Source organism: Stomoxys calcitrans, chromosome 3, assembly GCF_963082655.1.
Source record: "Stomoxys calcitrans chromosome 3, idStoCalc2.1, whole genome shotgun sequence".
NCBI lineage: Eukaryota > Metazoa > Arthropoda > Insecta > Diptera > Muscidae > Stomoxys > Stomoxys calcitrans.
In genome coordinates, this window is record NC_081554.1 from 175,488,155 (window position 1) to 175,506,005 (window position 17,851).

The 17,851-nt window shown below is 40.1% G+C and overlaps 1 protein-coding gene across 4 annotated transcripts; it reads left to right on the top strand.

The window, feature by feature from the left end:
* Positions 1-153: 153 nt before the first annotated feature.
* LOC106092585 (uncharacterized) lies at positions 154-16,614 on the top strand. Of its 4 annotated transcripts, XM_013259498.2 has the most exons (8): positions 154-450; positions 530-1,237; positions 2,721-4,581; positions 11,334-13,720; positions 13,780-13,978; positions 14,046-14,242; positions 15,872-16,429; positions 16,517-16,614. In XM_013259498.2, exons 2-8 carry the CDS (start codon positions 532-534, stop codon positions 16,537-16,539), a joined length of 5,931 nt encoding a protein of 1,976 aa, XP_013114952.2. In that variant the 5' UTR covers positions 154-450; positions 530-531; the 3' UTR covers positions 16,540-16,614. The 4 variants fall into 4 exon arrangements, with proteins under 4 accessions (XP_013114952.2, XP_013114944.2, XP_013114937.2 ...); XM_013259490.2 differs by having other exon boundaries at positions 514-1,237; positions 15,872-16,614; XM_013259483.2 differs by having other exon boundaries at positions 521-1,237; positions 15,872-16,614.
* Positions 16,615-17,851: the final 1,237 nt, after the last annotated feature.

Consider the following 17,851-nt stretch of genomic DNA (forward strand, 5'->3'; position numbering starts at 1 on the left):
GTTAGAGTTGCCGTTCTGCTATAAGACTGTGTTGATTTTGCATAGAAAATACCCTTATTGGCTTTATACCAATAAAGCATATGTGTCACCCTGCAATTCTTGTTAATTTTCTCATTCACTCCCTCAATCGCTGCACAACAACTAAGTACTGTATGAAAATAAAACACAGGAAAAATGTTCGCTGAGTGAAGAAGTAATTGCGACAGAAAATTTAGAAATTCCTAATTAAATTGAAGTTATTAAGAGGATCGAACCAAATTTATTCACTCTCAAACATTTTGACGGATATTAGTGTAGGAAAAAACAAGAAATAGAGGACAATAAGGCACTCGAGAAATTTCATCTACTCGATAAGAAAAAGGCGCCACCACCACCATTTACGGGAACGGTAATAATAAGTTAAACAGCCAAATAGGACAAGTAAAGGATCTGTGAAAGCTAAACGTTTAGGTAAGAGGAACAATAAATAACTAGCATTTTATTTCAAACTTGGTTGGCAGTAACATTTAATAGCTATTAGTATTTGCAGAAATGCCTCGTATGTTTGCCAATGAATTTGTGTACTCTTCAACCTCCGATGATCGTTACAATGAGTTTATGGCCAATGCATCATCGCCCCCATTGCCACAGTATGTAGCACAGGGGCAACATGGTCAACAGCATCAACATCACAATCAACTTCCATCTTCAGCTTTAACCTCTTCAACTTCTATGCATGAAGCTAGAAATTCCAAATCCAGATCTCGCAGTCCACCACAGCCGCATGTACAGGCATCTAACCAATCCAGTGATGAAGCGCAAAATGCTAGTCCAGAAATACAGCAGCATATTCACACAATTTCTTCTAACGACAGTCTGGAGGAGGAGCAACAGCAGAGTTTTGATGAATATCAGGCTATGAAGGCGGGACCAGTAGCCAGTGTTAGTTCAAATGATGCCGAAGATTTCGAAGGCTTTGAAGATGACGTCACACCTTCGCAATATAAACGGAATATACTGGATCACAAAAGATTTCATTTGAAACGTCAATATAAGAAAGATTGTCTAGAGGATTCAGAAGGTGCGGTGGAGGCAATTGAAGTTGAGGATGACGATGAGGTTGTTGAAAGAATCGATGATCAAATTATTTTAAGGCCAGGAATGGATAAGACACCTATTAGAAAACAAAATAATGCTGTATGTTATCCTCACACACCGAATAAACGTAAAAAACAACAGCGCGAACGAGGAGGTATTGGTGAGTAGATGTCAAATAAGATTTTCTCATGTAGGCAGTACACATCGATGTAGTGTAAGATGTTGAAGTTGAGGCTAGAAAATTCACTCGTTAATTAGCACATGACTTAACTCTTATTTAAAATTTTCAGCGTTGGCTATTTCCTTACTAATGCTGCCCACATTTGTGTGTTGAGAATATTTCCCTAGCGGTCTTGTCTATACACCGGAACTCTCCAAAGAGAGTGTTTTCCACACATGCAAGTATGTGGCTACATGTATGTGGACGCCACCGTAGCGCAGAGGACATGTCCTTCCATGGCGCTGATCGCCTGGATTCGAATCCTGGCGGGACCATAAAAAAAAATTGTCAGCAGTAGTTTTCCCCTCCCAAAGCTGGCAACATTTGTGAGGTACAATGCCATGTGTCGCACTGCGGGATGCCGTTCGGACATGGCTATAAAAAGTAGGCTTCAACTTGAGTCGGACTGCACTTATTGATATGTGAGAAGTATGTGAGAATGTTCAAAATTTGCATTTTCAAGTATGAGGCTACAACAGCGTTTGTGGGGACCCCATCCACGTTTTTTGTTGATGTGTCCACATCTGTTGTTGTTATTGTTGTAGCAGTGCTGTGTACTTTCTTTCGACTGCTTGATTCTGTTGAATGTCCAGATCCAGGAACTCTGCGACTAAGATCGGGCGTCTAGAGGGATTTGTGTCTGGCTAGGCATTTAAATAGGCGACGTGTGGTCCATGGTCACAATTGGGACATACATTCTGCACGTTGGCATCAATCCTTGCTCTGTAGGAATTGAACAGGCGTCATCTGCCGGATCGTAATTTAGCCAAAAATACTCCGGTTTGCGGCGTGCCGCAGTGCGACACCTCTTTGGAGAGAAGTTTTTACGTGGCGTAATTCCTCACAAATGTTTCCAGCATTTGGATGGGAAAATCACCAGGCGGACATGCTAACCTGTGCGCTACGGTGGCCTCCATTGAGCTGAAAACTTGAATCGGACTGCACTCATTGATATGTGAGAAGTTTGCCCCTGTTCCTTAGTGGAATGTTCATGGGCAAAATGTGCAATTTACAACCCGGTAGCGTTATCTGAGCTTCTCATTAATTCTCATTCCAACCTGTTTGGTGGAATGAGAATAAATGAATCCCGCTGTCGTGGGATTGAGAACGACCTGTGGTAAATAACCGTGTTGCGGTGTGGACCGCTTGAATGAACAAGACCCACTGAGGAAATTTACAGACTTGTCACACTGCTTCCTTAAGAACCTGTACAGGCTACCTTCAGATTGAAAACATCCATCTTCACGAACAGACAAAAATCCTTCAAGTTAAGAACATTCTCTCTAAACATTGTAATTGTTAAGGAAGATGAACGACACAAAAAACACAATTTCTCAAAGACTGTTTCCTTAAAACCTCATATTCGTAACAAACAGAATATGTTCCTCATTATTTCACCAAAAATTTTTATTTCGCATTACAGCAACAACACCACCGCATATAAAAACTCCACCTGATCAAATCTTCGAAATTAATTCCGATTCGACTACAATATCTCAGAAGCAAAAACGCAAACTAATCAATGAAAAATTCGAACCGTATTTTATTCTGAACGAACATTACAAAAATCTGGACAATGTTGCAGCCGCAGCAGCTCCTAATAAATGCTCAACTGAGTCCACCAGTGAGTTCCCAGTCAGCTCGCCCTCAAATCCACAACAACCACGCGGTAGTGGAAAATACCCGCCAAGGCCGCCGCTACTCAAAAACACACTGCCAGGCGATTCATTTGAACGTCAATTGGCCATGATAACAGCATACAATCCGCAAATGACTTTGATGGAGAAAATCGATGGCTGGCGTTGTGACGATGAATGCAGCGATGTGGAAGATGTCAGCTTATTTGATCAGGAATTCAAGCGTTTTGAAAAACAAAGAAAATCGGAGATGGCAAAGCAAACCAATTCAAAGGCCATAGTGAACGAGAAAAAATATGATTTTGACACATTCAAGTGGATGTTGGTGTATAATATGAATGTGCCGCAAAAAAATAACAAGCGACATGGTACAGCCGGTGCAGGAGGTTCGGCTGGTGGTTTCTCCTCAATGGGGGCCCAGAAAGTTCATGAAGAAACTTCGGAAACTAGCAGTGATTCAAGTGAAAGTGTAAAGCACATAGATGAAAGGCCTTCAACCTCGGCTACAGCTCAACAACAATTGCAGCAGAGACGTTGCAAACCACCCACCACAAATATGGAATCGAGCGATGTGAAGAAACGTTTTGTAAAAGAGACCAACACCAAGAGGAATCAAAACTCCACTTCTCCCCCAGCTACGTCGTCTTCGGAAAATGAGCAACGTTATTTTTTTCAGAACTCCAAAAAAATGCCTGGACCCCATCGAAGATTTCCTCCTACCGGTGGCGGAGGAAGAGAAATACAAATCCATGAAAAATTACTTTGTCCCAGCAGTTCTGAAGAGGCAAATAGCCAGGATGTACTTACACCTATGCAATTAAAAGTAAATCCACCAAATAATTTGCGCCAGAAGGCAATAGCAACAAGGGATTCAAAAAACTTATCATGCCTGGCCAACACAAAAGAAAATGATTCGGGTTTTCGGTTACACCGTCTTAATAGGGAAATCGATAAAAAATCCTCCTCCTCAATGGTGGAGCACAAGGAACCCAAGCCGATTTCAAGAGACAAATTGATAGATGAAATTGACAAAAGCATAGACTTGGAACAACAAATATCTTCATCAACTCAACAAATCGGTGTAAATAAGCAACAGCGAGAACTATTCAAAACTCCTACAGTGCCGCCAAAGTATATTCATAATTCAACATTGGGCGAAACGACTATAAACAAAACTACTACGCCATCTGCTGCACCCAAAGGCGCTACCTCAACAACATCACTCGAATCTCAAACTAAAACTTCTGCTGCTGTTGCTGAAACTACCAATATTCCTGAAGCCACATCCTCAATGGTCGATGTCAAATTGGAAAATGAAGACAATGATTATGATGGCGTCTACCATCAACAACATGAATTTTGTAATTATTTGGGCTTAACAGGAATGTCCACGGCTACCGCAATGGCCAATGCTGTGGCTGAATTAGCTCAGTGTAATTTAACACGACGTTCAATGCGTGTGCTACGTCAACAACAACAAGAGCGAAAAGAAAAATCTGCCAAAGAAGAACGTGAAATGTGGGCCTTAAAAGAGAAACAATTGAACGAGTTGAAGAAACACAATCGTGGGCCTCGACTAGGTAGTTCGACCACAACGACAACGACAACAATGACCGATAATAATGAGCAACGGAGACGTGAGGAAAGGTAAGTCTTATGGTACATATATATGAAAATAGTGTTGGTAGCTTGGTTATTGTAGCTACATAATTGCATGTGGGCTTAGCGATACTTGGCAAGCTCCTACTGGGGAGCAAGGCGGTTCCTCTACATAGACCCTATCGCTTGGTAAGCTACCAGAATGGGATTACTGGCCTCTGCTTTCTTACAGTGTTATATGTTCAATAGCTTGATATAACGTCGTTGTTGTAGTTGAAGCAGTGTGTTATACACTAAGGCGTCAAACCTTGCCGGCTGCTTTGGTATTGTTTAATAACCTATGTACTGCTTTTGTATAATCGTCCTTCGTCAGTTATAACGTTTTCGCCATTTTGCAAACACTACAATAGTAATAACTAGAGAAATATGTTTTTGTTGTCAGCAAATTTTATTCTCTTCTTTATGCTCACCACCGAAGGACGGGAGTGTATTCATTTTGTCATTCCGTTTGCAACACATCGAAATATCCATTTCCGAGTATATATATATATTCTTGTAGTCGTAAAATTCTGAGACGAGGTAGCCATGTCCTTCGTTTGTTTGTAGTAATCACGCTTCAGACTTTAAAAAAAGGGATACTGAGTCGAAACTTTGCTCTTAATATAGCCCCGAAATAGACCAATCTCCCGTTTTTTTCTTTTTTAAAAAACCAGTTTGGTTTTGTAGACCCAAAAACCAATGCTTATTTAATAAGGCGGCCGCAAGGTGTATTTATAAGGTGGCCGCTACAACTAAACATATAATTTTGGGAACTTGATATGTCAAAGTTTTTATACAGGGCGAAAATTCGATTCGCCGATTCGCAAGACGAAAGGAGTTTATTAATATAACAAATTTTTCAAAATTCCCCATAGCTCCAGAGGCTTTACCCACAAAACCATCAAGATGGTAGGTTTAAATAGTTTTCACTAGCTTATTATAGCGCTGAAATAGTTACTAAGTGCAGACCAGGGTACTTCTGGCTCAATTTCAATTGGGCTAGGATTGTTTCCAACTTCATAGGCGTGTGTTTCGATTGCAACTTGGGACCACACATCACGTGTCAAATGCATGACTCTCTGGTGGACATGAGGATTCCTCCTGAATTGAGTTCATACTATTTTGATGGGCAGGATAATTAGCGTACCACTAGCAAAGGGCTCAAATAGGAATATGGTGATTAGGGCTCAATCACCACAAGGATGGTTTTGCATTGTCAGCACTTTGATGTTGCGTTGGACACATGACGGACTTATGCATGATTTGTGGGGATGAGGAGGAGTTATAGACGGTTGATCACCTATTGTGGCACTGCCCTGAAATTGCGGAGTTAGACGCAGCACTATTTCAAAATTAACACCAGCAGCAATCACAAAAATCAATTTGGAGAATATTTATTTGAAGTCTATATTTTTATATGGCGAATTCAAAGATGAATTGACATATCGAGTTCCATCAGCTGTGCTGATGCGGCTACCCAAGGCGTATTTATCAAATGACCACATCAACCCAGCTGATAGAATTTGATATGTCAATTAATTTTTGAATTCGCCTTACAAAAATATAAACTTCAAAATAAAAATTTTATAAGATGATTTTTGTGTTAGCTGCTCTTAGGTTCTTACGCTTAGGTTATATAATGGCACACGTCTAGTATCCTCAATCTATTATCTTCATTCAGGGAACTTAGGTCCTTTTTGTCGCCCCCGAAGAAGATTCAAAAATCGGAGAAGAACACATAAAATTTACTGCAGTGCATTGCCAGACATTAGAATGAAGAAGATGAGTATTCAACATGCATGACAGTAATGGCGGCCGAGTGGACTGGAAAGTTCCCTCCAATCTTTCATTTCAAGCCTCTATAGTGATGAAGAGTTGGACTATGCGCCCGAAAATAATTTAGAAAGGAATAAAGGTTTGCGTGCCATAATACTCCACCTACCTCCGAAATTCAATTCAATTTCAGGGTAGTGCCACAATAGGTGATCAACCGTCTCATACCCACAAACCTTGCCTTAGTCCGCCTCTCTATGTGTGCAGCGCGACGTCAAAGTCCTGATATTGCAATGGTTTATCAGGATCCATGTCAGTAGGGAGAGCGGCAGCTCCACTCCATCTAGGAGATGTCTCCTTAACAAACCAAGTTACGTCATATTGGTGAATAGCACCAGCTTTATTATCGGGGGTTTATGTCAAGCCACGTGTCCAATCTTTGCGGCATACTATACGCCATTTGAACGGCCACACTCCATGATGACATCGTCATTCGTCTTCGTAGCCAAACCCTTTCATTTAAACACTTCATTTTTAAATGACCTGAAAATACCAGATATCGCACAGTCTTAAAAAGGGATATAAAATCCCTCCTTCTGGTGATTGATCAATCTTTCTATTTGAGTCATTTCCTTGTGGTACGCTAACTAACCTGCTTATCAACATATAATGAACTTAAATCAGGGGGTCCTTACGGTTACAAACGAGACACACGTTTAGAAAGCTGGAATCAATCCCAGCCCAATTTAAATTTAGCCAGAACTACCCAGGTCTGTCGTGGTAGGTTAAAGGCATTCACTTGGTAGCTATTTACCGCTTCCATATCCTAGTAAAAACTATTGAAACCTGCCATCTTGGTGGTTTTGTGGGATAAGCCTTTAAAGCTATGGGAGTTTTGTACATTTTTAAAATTTGTTTTTTCTTGCTTGACACTCTGATTGGTCCAAGGCGTATTTATCAGGTGGCCGCATCAACCTAGCTGAGAGAATTTGATATGTCAACTCATTTTTGAATTCGCCGTACAAAAATATAAACTTCAAAATAAATATTTTATAAATTGTGTTTGCTGCTGATATGGTTTTTAAACTTAGGGTATATAATGGTCATTGTGTCGCCTGACATATCAATGGCTTTTCAGGACATTCAGTAGTGAGAGCGCCAGCTCCATCACATCTAGGAGAGTTCCCCTGAACATACCAAGTTACCTAGTATTTTGGCAGCATACTATATGCTGTCTGAACGGCCACACACCATGATGATAACGTCATCCTCGTAGCCAACAAACTTTAACTGTCCTTTTCAAATGACCTGAAAATCCGAAAGCTAAAAGGGGATACACAGTCCCTCCTTGTGGTTATTGAGCTCTAATCACAATCTTCTGCCATCTTGGAGGTTTTGTGGGTTGTTGTTGTTGTAGCCACATTTGCATGTGGAGGTGGCGATCGTCGTCAGGCTCCTGCAGGTGAACAGGACCGATCGCCGCCAGAACAGGATGGCTATTGGTTATTTAACCAATAGCTCGCCTTGTCATATTGAACATCATACGCACTGAGTATTTGTGTAAGATTCGGTGCCGTCCGGCCTCTCACTGAGTTCTCGCCGTTCGATACCGCTGATTGTCCACGACTGCCGTTGCAGCAACGCCGTATGGAGCATTCCACTATCCGCCCGGTAGCTCGCAGCTAGGCTTTTCGTGGCAACAATGAACACTACACAGATCGGACCTTAATGTTCCAGCCAGTTTTGTGGGTAAAGCCTCCGTAGCTAATTGGAATTTTGAACATTTTTATTAAATATGTGTTTTCTTGCCTAACACTCAAAAATTAATAAACTTTTTTCTTCTTGCTCTGATTTGCCGAAAATTGTAAATGTCAGGGCGAATCGAATTTTCTTCGCCCTGTTTACAAATTTTGACATATCAAGTTCCCAAAAAGATACTTTGTTGTAGCAATTCGCCCATGCAGCCACCTTATAAATACACTTTGGATTGGTCGAATCAAATTTGAAATGTCACGGCAAATTGAATTTTCTTCGCCTCGTTACAAATTTTGACATACCAAGATCCCAAAAAAGATGCTTTGTTGCAGCAATTCGCCGGTGCGGCCACCTTATTAATTCGCTTTGAACACCACTCTACAACTTAAACCGGTGATGTAAATCTCTATCGCATGCACTCTGACACATTATAGCATTGAAATAGCATGAAATATTATAGCATATAGCATCGCATCGCTTCTCGCCCGCAATCTGCAGTTAGCCTAAGCCGAATCAGCAGCGAATATCTTGAGTCCAACTACACATTTTATCACAGCCACAGTAGTGGTACAGGGTACAGTTTTTGGTTTTGTAATAAATTCGTTTTAGATGTATATTTAGTTTACCAATTTCATGCTAGGTCCTAAAATATTTAACTAGATTCCTTAGAAAGCATTGCATCCAACATTGGACATCGTGGCGGCATGGGTTAATAACCGATCGCCATAATATTTCGTATTTTGCTTATTGGGATCAAAAGGAAAACAGCAAAGCATTAAAAAAAATGCTTTTTGTTTTTTGGGACACTAACTCACATAGTTACATGTGTGTTGGTCTACACTGTAGAAACAAATGAGAAACGGAATGACATGAGGGTGTGCAATGGGAGCCTTGTACAGAAAATAAAAATTGTCAAACAATTGATAAATGCTTTGATAAAAAAAAAGTTTTTTTTCTTAAATGTGACCTTTGTGACTCGAAATCGCTATTTTTCACCTTAGCCGTGACTAATTTATTGAAATTGATTTATTCTGAGAGTGTAAAATTTTCTGGTAAGACGTACATAAATTTTAATTGTGAATGTGTGTTCTCGTGCTCTTACGTTATTTCCTTGAATAAGACCGCTTGTTTTCACATAAGTAGGGAAAAAATCACCAGTGAAAATGTTTTCTAATGATCTCGCAGGATTCGAAGTCAGGCATTCAGCGTCATAGGCGGAAGTACGCAAAAGACTTTTTGTAAAACAGTGTGCAAATTTGTTATACATGCCTGAACATACATTTTGTTTTTATGCAAATGCACGCATCCACTACTTTCTTTTTCAGCATTGCACACATTCGCTCTGTGTGATCATTTTAGCAGAATATATGATTTCTATGATGACAGCGGTTGTGGTGCGTGAGCTGAGCCTTTCGCTTAGAAGGATAGTTAGGTCACAAACATACGTCCACTTAGGAAACATGACCACAGCTCCTAAAAGGTCTTATGACTGGCAATACCAATGCCAGAATGTTGAATTCGTGCTTCAACGCAGGGAGAGCCGGGTTTGTGGGTATGAAGAGGAGTCGGAGCTTGGGATACCGGAGCTAAAACTACCGGGAAGTGTATCTTTCTTGCAATTGAATTGCAGTGGTCCAAGATCACCGAGATAGCAGATTTTATGAGCCGGAAGTACATATTGGTTGCTGCGTTCCAGGAGAGAAAACTAAACAAAACTTTCAGCCTGCAAAGTTGTCACGGAAACAATGTTCTACGGAGGGATCGCTAAACGAGTGGAGGTGGGAATTGGCCTTCCAGTTTAAGTCCATCTCGACTGCTGCTGCTGCGCTAGTGCAACCTTCAGGAAATTTATGGATATAGCAGTCAAGTCCGGTATAATGCTGATTGCCGGTTGGTTGTTATGACGCAATCAATGGCCAAATTTAAAGTCCCGACATTAGTGGCCTACTGCGCACCACGTTTCATGTCACTTTCCCCTAGGTAACAACCAGCGGGGCATAGCTATGGCAGAGCAGATTGTAAGCTTTATGTTTTGCACGGTCAATGAGGACGCCCCCACTAGGATTACGGGAAGATGCAGCTCCTTGTCATACATTTTCATTGCTACCCCTAATCTCCAGAGCGACTTATCCTGGCAAGCCGTTTTTTTTTTTTGTGATCAGATCACCTCCCCATAATTCTCACCATCGAGCGACCATCCACCCATCGAGCACGTACCCCACAAACAGCGAGCTTTATCAGGAAATAAACAGGGAAGTCTACGAACATAAGCGGAATTTGTGGCTGGAACACTTGAAGCAATGTACCGGTTTAGGCCAGCTGTGGTCTACTGTTAAGTCACTCTTGAACTCCGGTAGAAGGGATAACAGGACTTAAGTCACTTTTGACGACGTAACAGTGACTGAGCTGAGGAGATGCGCCAAGTTGTTCAACCGTCAATTTATTGAGCATCCCGGAGTAATAAGGCCGGGAGGAGTGCCATTCGTAATATACTTCGTCTCCGAGCTGGGGGATAGCCATCACAATTAACCGTGGACCAAGTTACAATTGTCATCCATAGCGCCAAGTCATTCAAGACCGATCTCCCGCCATATTGACATTCGAGGGTGGTATATCCCCTTTTCAGTATATCCCATCTCGATGGGGACCATTGTAATGGCACAGATCTCGCCCTGAAAACTGAACATCGTCCAGTCTCAACGACATATCGATATCATTTGTTTCCTAGTAGATCCCTAGTTTCACCCCTGTCTTAAAATTAGGTCCATATGAGTCAAAACAAGAAAAAGCATGTTCATTTTGGCCGGCCGAATTTTATATCCCTCCTCCACAATGGATCGCATTTGTCAAGTTCTTTGCACGGATTCTCTTTATATGCAGAAACTAAAAATGAATAATTTAAGGTCTTAACAAAAAATTCCCATGGATTATCTATTGTATGTGCTTGGATAAGAATTGCTTTTTGTAGGTGCTCAAGTTATCAAAACGATAGATCGGTTTATGTAGGACCTACATCAGGTTATGGACCGATTTGAGTAAAACCAATCTTATTAATTGGAGGTCATTGCAGAAGTTTTCGTGTGGTAATTCGGCCCCTGATTTAGCCTCTGTTCCATAATGTGGGTAAATTTGCAAATTGAAGAGATTTGACTCTTGAATTTTATACGATTTAACAGAAATTCACGACTTAATTATTATGAACTAATTATTATTTACTGTTCTCTTTCTTTCAGAACAAATTCTGAGCCTATTTACTCTATATTAGCGCCAAAAGAAAAGAAAATTAGCAACACTTCACAGAACTCGTCTAAGGCCGTAGTAAAGACGGAACAACCACAAATAAAAATTCTCTGTCATATCGCTGCCTCACCACCAGCAGACCACAAAGGCGGAGAAGACGAAGTCGATAGTATTCTCAATAAAGAATGTATAAGAGAAGTAACTCCACCACCAACACCGCCACCTGTCATGCCCCTAAGAGAGTCTTTAATGCGTGGAGCTAAACGACAACAACAAAAGCATAATAAAGAAGGCAAAGAGATTAAAAGTGAATTTAAGACTGACTGTTATCTAGCATCCGATGAAGAAAGAAAGGATAGTTTGCCACAACTAGAATCCTCCTCGCCATCTATAAGTGAAAGTCGTAAGAAAACATTAAAATCTCCTCGCTTAACATCACATAAATCCACTATCAAAGTAGCTGGACAAAGTACAAACCTTCAAGTAAATGATGAAAATAAAGAACAATCAACAGCAGCAGCAGCAACTACAACAAAACTTCTTAAAGGGCAAACTCAACTGCAATCTCCGCCAAGGCAAATGACAACACCCCATACGCCTACAGTTTATAAAACTCAAATTCTGTGTGATTCTCCAGCAACCATAACTTCCCGAAAATCGCACTTCAAGTCTAGTCTGTCTGTAAGCAATGAAATTGCCAACAACAAAGAACAACAAATCGACAGTTCAATGGAAATAAAAGATATTTCTGGTGGCGATGAAAATCTGCAAGTAAACGACCGAGCTCTTACACCCACCTCTGCTGTCATAAAGGAGAAATTGCAAGCTGCCCTAGAGGAGTCACGCAAAACAAAGCCCAGTATTTTTATTGTACAAACATTGGAAAGTACAACAGAGACTAATAAAACACCAACGAAAACAGTATCCTTAAATGGGGGTTTCCTCGATAAAGCAAAATTAGAAACTAGAACAACAGCCACTATAAATATACAAACAACACCAACAAGCACAAGGCAAAAGAAATTGGTTGAAAACCTCAATCTGCTGGATAAGAAGAGATTTGCCAATATAACCTCTAGAATGGCCAAGGTTATGGGTAAAAAGAATGGAACAAAGAATTTACTTAGGACTCGCCATAAGAAACATGCATTGTCTTGTAGTTTAAGAAGTGCTCCCAAACGTGAACTTAGGGCACGAAAAATATTCCTTATAAAAACCTCCTCCTCTGCCTCTAAAAAGGAAGGACAACTCAAGCAAACTACTAAAACTTCCAAAGAATTGGAGGCAGTGCCATCCAAGCCTAATAAAATAACAAAATCCACCAAACCCAAAGAAATATCGAATAAACCAATCAGCGTTGGTGAATCCAAGCCCCCCGAAGTCGTCAATAACAACAACAACAACAAAAGTTATCGTAATGCTCAAACCGAGACTTGTGATTTTGAAGTGTACAATATACGTAGGCGTACAAGGTTGATGGCAAAAGCCTCGGCTTTGTTGCAACGCTCCAAGCGCCGCATGTCTCTTGCCGGAGGTCCAGTATTAAACTTTAGATCAAAAATGTTGCAAAAATCCAATGTTGGTCTTAATACAATGCAAAAAACGCAAAAACGACAGCCTAAGATATGGATGAAAAGGGTAAATGTCGAAGTTCAAACAAAAACTTCATCTGCATCAAGCACACCGCCTCAGCCGCAGCTGCTACAGGCGCATACCCCCAAAAAATATGATCAACAAAATGATGTTGTGGTATTCAACAACATACAGGTGAAACAAAATTCTCCTTCCCCTTGCTGTAACCTGCAAGAAAGTGACAATGTTGTGGTTTCTTCCACCACGAATTGTTATGATGAAAGGCCCACACAAAGTCGCATTCCCTCCTCCCCCATTACTTTAAGATCGGCACATAGCACCGCCTCGTGTATGGTAGTCTCAACGCCGCCGGAAACCAAAGACAATTGGACTCAAAGTGATGCCCCCACCATTGACAATGGAGCCATACGATTTCTCAATCCCATATCATCAACCCTACACATGATGCGCAATCCCTTGAATAGTGATCATGGTTTGGTGCAGTATATATACTACGAAGTTGATACACTCATAGTGGTGCAAGAGCGTTTGATAAGTTTTTGGAAAAGCTCAAGTTTGCTCAATACCTTATGGGCACAAGCAGCCTTAAATGTTGGATCCACACAGCAGCAATCACAAAAAGCCTTAAACTCACTTCAAAGTAAAACAAACAACACAATGTCACACATGATGCAGGACCAAATACAAGTTCCTTTGGTGCGTAACAATTTCAAATCAAAGGTTTTTTCATCTGCGGCGGTGTATGGTGAATGGTTGCCCTTGGGGGAGCTTAAACGTTTGCCATATGGTAGGTCTTTAGTAGTTAATAAATGGTGTTTTTTTTTCTAACTCAACTCTTATTTTCAGATGAAGAAGTTCAGGCTCCCTATGCCAATCGAATTTGTCTGCATAATTCTACTCCCATTTATGTTGAGATGCGTGCTCGTCAATTGCCTAAGAATCATCGTGAATGTAATCTCTTGTCAATGTATATAAATATTTACTATTTTCACGATGAGGATATGATAGCAAAAACAAATTCTATACCTTTGGATACCATACAAAGGTGACTTTGAAATGTAACCTCTCTTTTTGCAACAACTAATATTTATTGTATTTTTGTGTCTTTCTAGTGAACTTCATTCTGTAAATTATACTACCCTTGTGGATTCACGATATTTTATAATGACTTGGCCACAGGAAAATCTTTTGGGCAAAACACGCTCGGGATTATGTAAATATTCGCTAACGCCCCAGTTGGATACTTTGGCCAGCATAAGGGAGTTTAAAAGTATGCGTCACACCATACGTTACCTTGAGTGCATGAGTGGTAAGTTATGGATATTGAATATTAATTTTTATTCCTTCGTCGTGCCCCGCATTGCTATCTCGGTTTTATTGTGTACTAAGTAAAGCCCTCGTTAACTTCTGCCATCATCCCACTGTCCTCATCTCTCGATGCGGCAGCGATGATTGTTCCATTGACATTCTCGCTGTCACTCTTAACGGTTACTATGGCACCGAGGGATAACCACCGCTGAAAAATTTTTTCTGATGTTCGCAGCAGGATTTGAATCCTTTGAATCCTCGCCAGGTTGTTCAACCGTCAATTTATTGTGCATCCCGAGGGTGGCAGGGCAAGGAGGAAAGCCATTCGCCGTATTCGTGGTCTCCGAGCCGATGAACAGCCATCACAATTTGACGTGGGCGAAGTTACGAATGTCATCCGTGGCGCCAAATCATCTAAGGCGTTGGGTCCCGACGGAATCTCTACATTGAAGTTGAAGAATCTGTATTCACCTGGAGTTGAGTACCTTACTACTGTCCTCAACCTGTCTTTGAACACTCTTATAGTTCCCGATGTCTGGAAAATGGGCAGTGATCCCGCTACTGAAGCCTGGAAAGGTTACGAGTTTGGGGGAGTCGTACAGACCGATCTCCCTTCTCTTACCTGTAGCAAAAACACTTGACGCATTGCTCCCCCCGAGCTTCGTAGGAGAATTTCCATTCCGAGCATAAACATGGATTTCGAAGACTGCATAGCACAACAACAGCTTTGCATGCCATCACCGCACACATTTGCCGTGGCTTCCATCAGGGTTCAGACAAAGAAACCTTGTTGACCACGTACAAAGCAAAGATCCTACCAGTGCGAAGACATAACTACACGCTGTCTAAGCAATTCCTTTTGGGCTGTTATCGCAGAGACCATCCAAATCGTCTTGTGGATAGATATCCACCGCCCAGAAGCCTTAAGGTAGATCTACATGATGTAGAGAGTGAGGTTCAGCGCTACAAGAGAGAAGCTCTAGATCAAACAGGTAGACAACATTCATGCAGACACGGTAGCAGATGCGATAAATGGCTACCGGGTGAATGTAGTCCTTGGAGAACGACCGCCTCCCATTTCACTTGAAGGAATTTACCTCCTCCGGCACACCAGAGTAGTTCTGACTCAATTACGTTCTGGCAGATGCAGCCGGCTCAACTCCTACAGAGGAAGGATTGATGCCGACGTGCAAGATGTATGTCCCCATTGTAATCAGGGACCGCATGATACACGTCACCTGTTTAACTGCCCAGCCAGACCCACTCGACTCATACCCAGATCCCTGTGGACGCACCCCATCTTAGTCGCAGAGTTCCTGGGTCTTGACACGCAACAGAATCAAGCAGACGACAGATAGAACGCAACAAACTGCTACAACAACAACATGGTAGAGAAGTTTTAACATGGGTTTTAGTTTAGTTAGAAGTTTTAATAAGTAAGGGGATAACCACCGCTAACAATTTTTTCTGATGTTCGCACTGGAATTTAAATCCTTGCGCTCGGTATCCAGACTCCTCAACAATAATCAGGCTAGGGACCGAAGTACAAGGGGTTACTTGACGTGATCATTTCAGCTATGACCATTCCCTTATGCGTTCTTTTTTTTACCGTTTTTTTTTTTGTTTTCAGATGACAAATTAATCGGTTTTGGCGATAGCCAAGTTACCGTTTGGGATCATCGCAGCGGTGATGTTATAATGAACTATGATCTCGGTATACCATTGGGTAAAAATCTCGGTTCTGTGTATTATCCCAGACAGGAAATGGACCAAAATAACATGATCATCTTGTTTCAATGTCGTGATTTTAAAACTGATGTGGTCGATGAACCGCCCGAACTGTTAACACTTGCCTGTACCATAGACCACACACAGACATCATATCGTATTTTGCGACAACAACTATTGCCAGCCTCCTTTAAGATAATCAAAAGGGCCATTAATACCGGTGAACATTTAGTGATAACCAATGCAAATGATGAAGAAATTTGGATTAGTTGTAATAATCCGGCATTGATGGTATATATGCCAAAACAGCAGCAAGGGCGGCTACAGCAACATCAAGAACAACTGCTACAACAGCAACAAGAGCGATTTTATAGCCGCTCAAAACCTCATTTAGTCGAGCTTACTGGGCAAACCTTAAATTTCGATACATTGGCAAATTATGTTCTAAAATTAGCCGCTGGTAAGGCCTTACTGCAGAACAACATTATCTAAATACCCATTAATTGTTTGTTTCATTTAATTCTTTTTAACTTATCGATGTAATTAGTTATTAAGTGCCCGTGTGTATAGGTCTCGCCTGATTTGTTTAGCAGTAATTAGTGCAACGCATCGCATCGCGTCGCGTCGAAGTTTTTAATTTTTCAATTGTTGGAAATATTTTTAAGTTTAGTTGCTTCTATTTTGTTTTTAATTTTGGCTGTTAATATCTATGTGCATAGGGGGTGGGAGTGATTAAGAACACATCCTTACCCTATCATTGTATTGTTACTTCATTTGCCACACTTGTTTAGGAATGTTCAGTGAATTCCTTAATGAATTCTTTAATGAATTTTTCTTTTTTATTTGAACTTCAATAATAACTTTAACAAATTAAAACAACAACCAATGTAAAGAACGAAATTTTTTTTAGCTAGTACTTATTGTCTACAACGTTTTGAAACATTTAAATTGAGAGAAAACTATTTAAAAGCCAATAGAGTATTAGGCCAGAAGTAGAATCGTTAAAGAGAGTCCATTTGGCAGTTTTATGACTTAATAGGATATAGACATTAGCGTGGGTCAATCTGTATTGACAAAAATTTACCACCAAGTTTATCACAATGGAATGGTAGGTCTAGAATTTCAAAAACGTTGCTCTATAGACTATATTTGCAAAGCCTGAGAATTTCCAAATTAGTTTTCTCACATCCAGCCAAGTCTGTGAAATTTGTAAACTAATGGTTTTTTTACAGAAAATATTTGGCTTTAATTTTACAGATTTTTTCTCTAATTTTTACCCTTTTTTTCAATTGTATGTTTTCAAAATGTTGTAGAAAATAAACAAAATTCACCCTTTAATGTTAGCTTTGTAAAGATACCCCACTTGAAATAATTTTATTATATGGATAGAACTGTAAAAAAAAATATTTAATTAATTGCTTTACCTTTATAAATATATATACATGCCCACACCCTCACACTAACACTTACACAACCATTTAAATATAAAAACACACAAAACTTTAACTAGTATACCATTACCATTATTAACAATTAAATGAAACATAATTTAAAGTAAACTAATCGTAAAAAATACCCAAAAAAAAAACGAAAACAAAAAAATATTTATGTGTCAGAGACACTTTAATGATTTTAATTTTTAAACATTATTTCTTTTAGTATTATATACATATATACAGAAAGAAAAATAAATATTGAAAAAGAAAATAAAAACTTCTTAAATTCAATTTAAATAAAACTTTTGGTAAGTACACACCACTCTAAAAAACTAGAGCTGGCAAACTATCGATATTCGCAACATTCGATATTTTCGATATTTGTTAAAAAAATATCGATAATTATAGATACTCTCGTTAATTTCAGCAACTTTAAAGCAAAAAAA

Bases quoted from the DNA above. Each gene is read 5' to 3' on its own strand.
- LOC106092585 (XM_013259490.2), top strand. From the start codon at position 532: ATGCCTCGTATGTTTGCCAATGAATTTGTGTACTCTTCAACCTCCGAT. The intron at 1,238-2,720 runs GTGAGTAGATGT...TTCGCATTACAG, and splicing joins GCGCGAACGAGGAGGTATTG to CAACAACACCACCGCATATA. The intron at 4,582-11,333 runs GTAAGTCTTATG...TCTTTCTTTCAG, and splicing joins CAACGGAGACGTGAGGAAAG to AACAAATTCTGAGCCTATTT.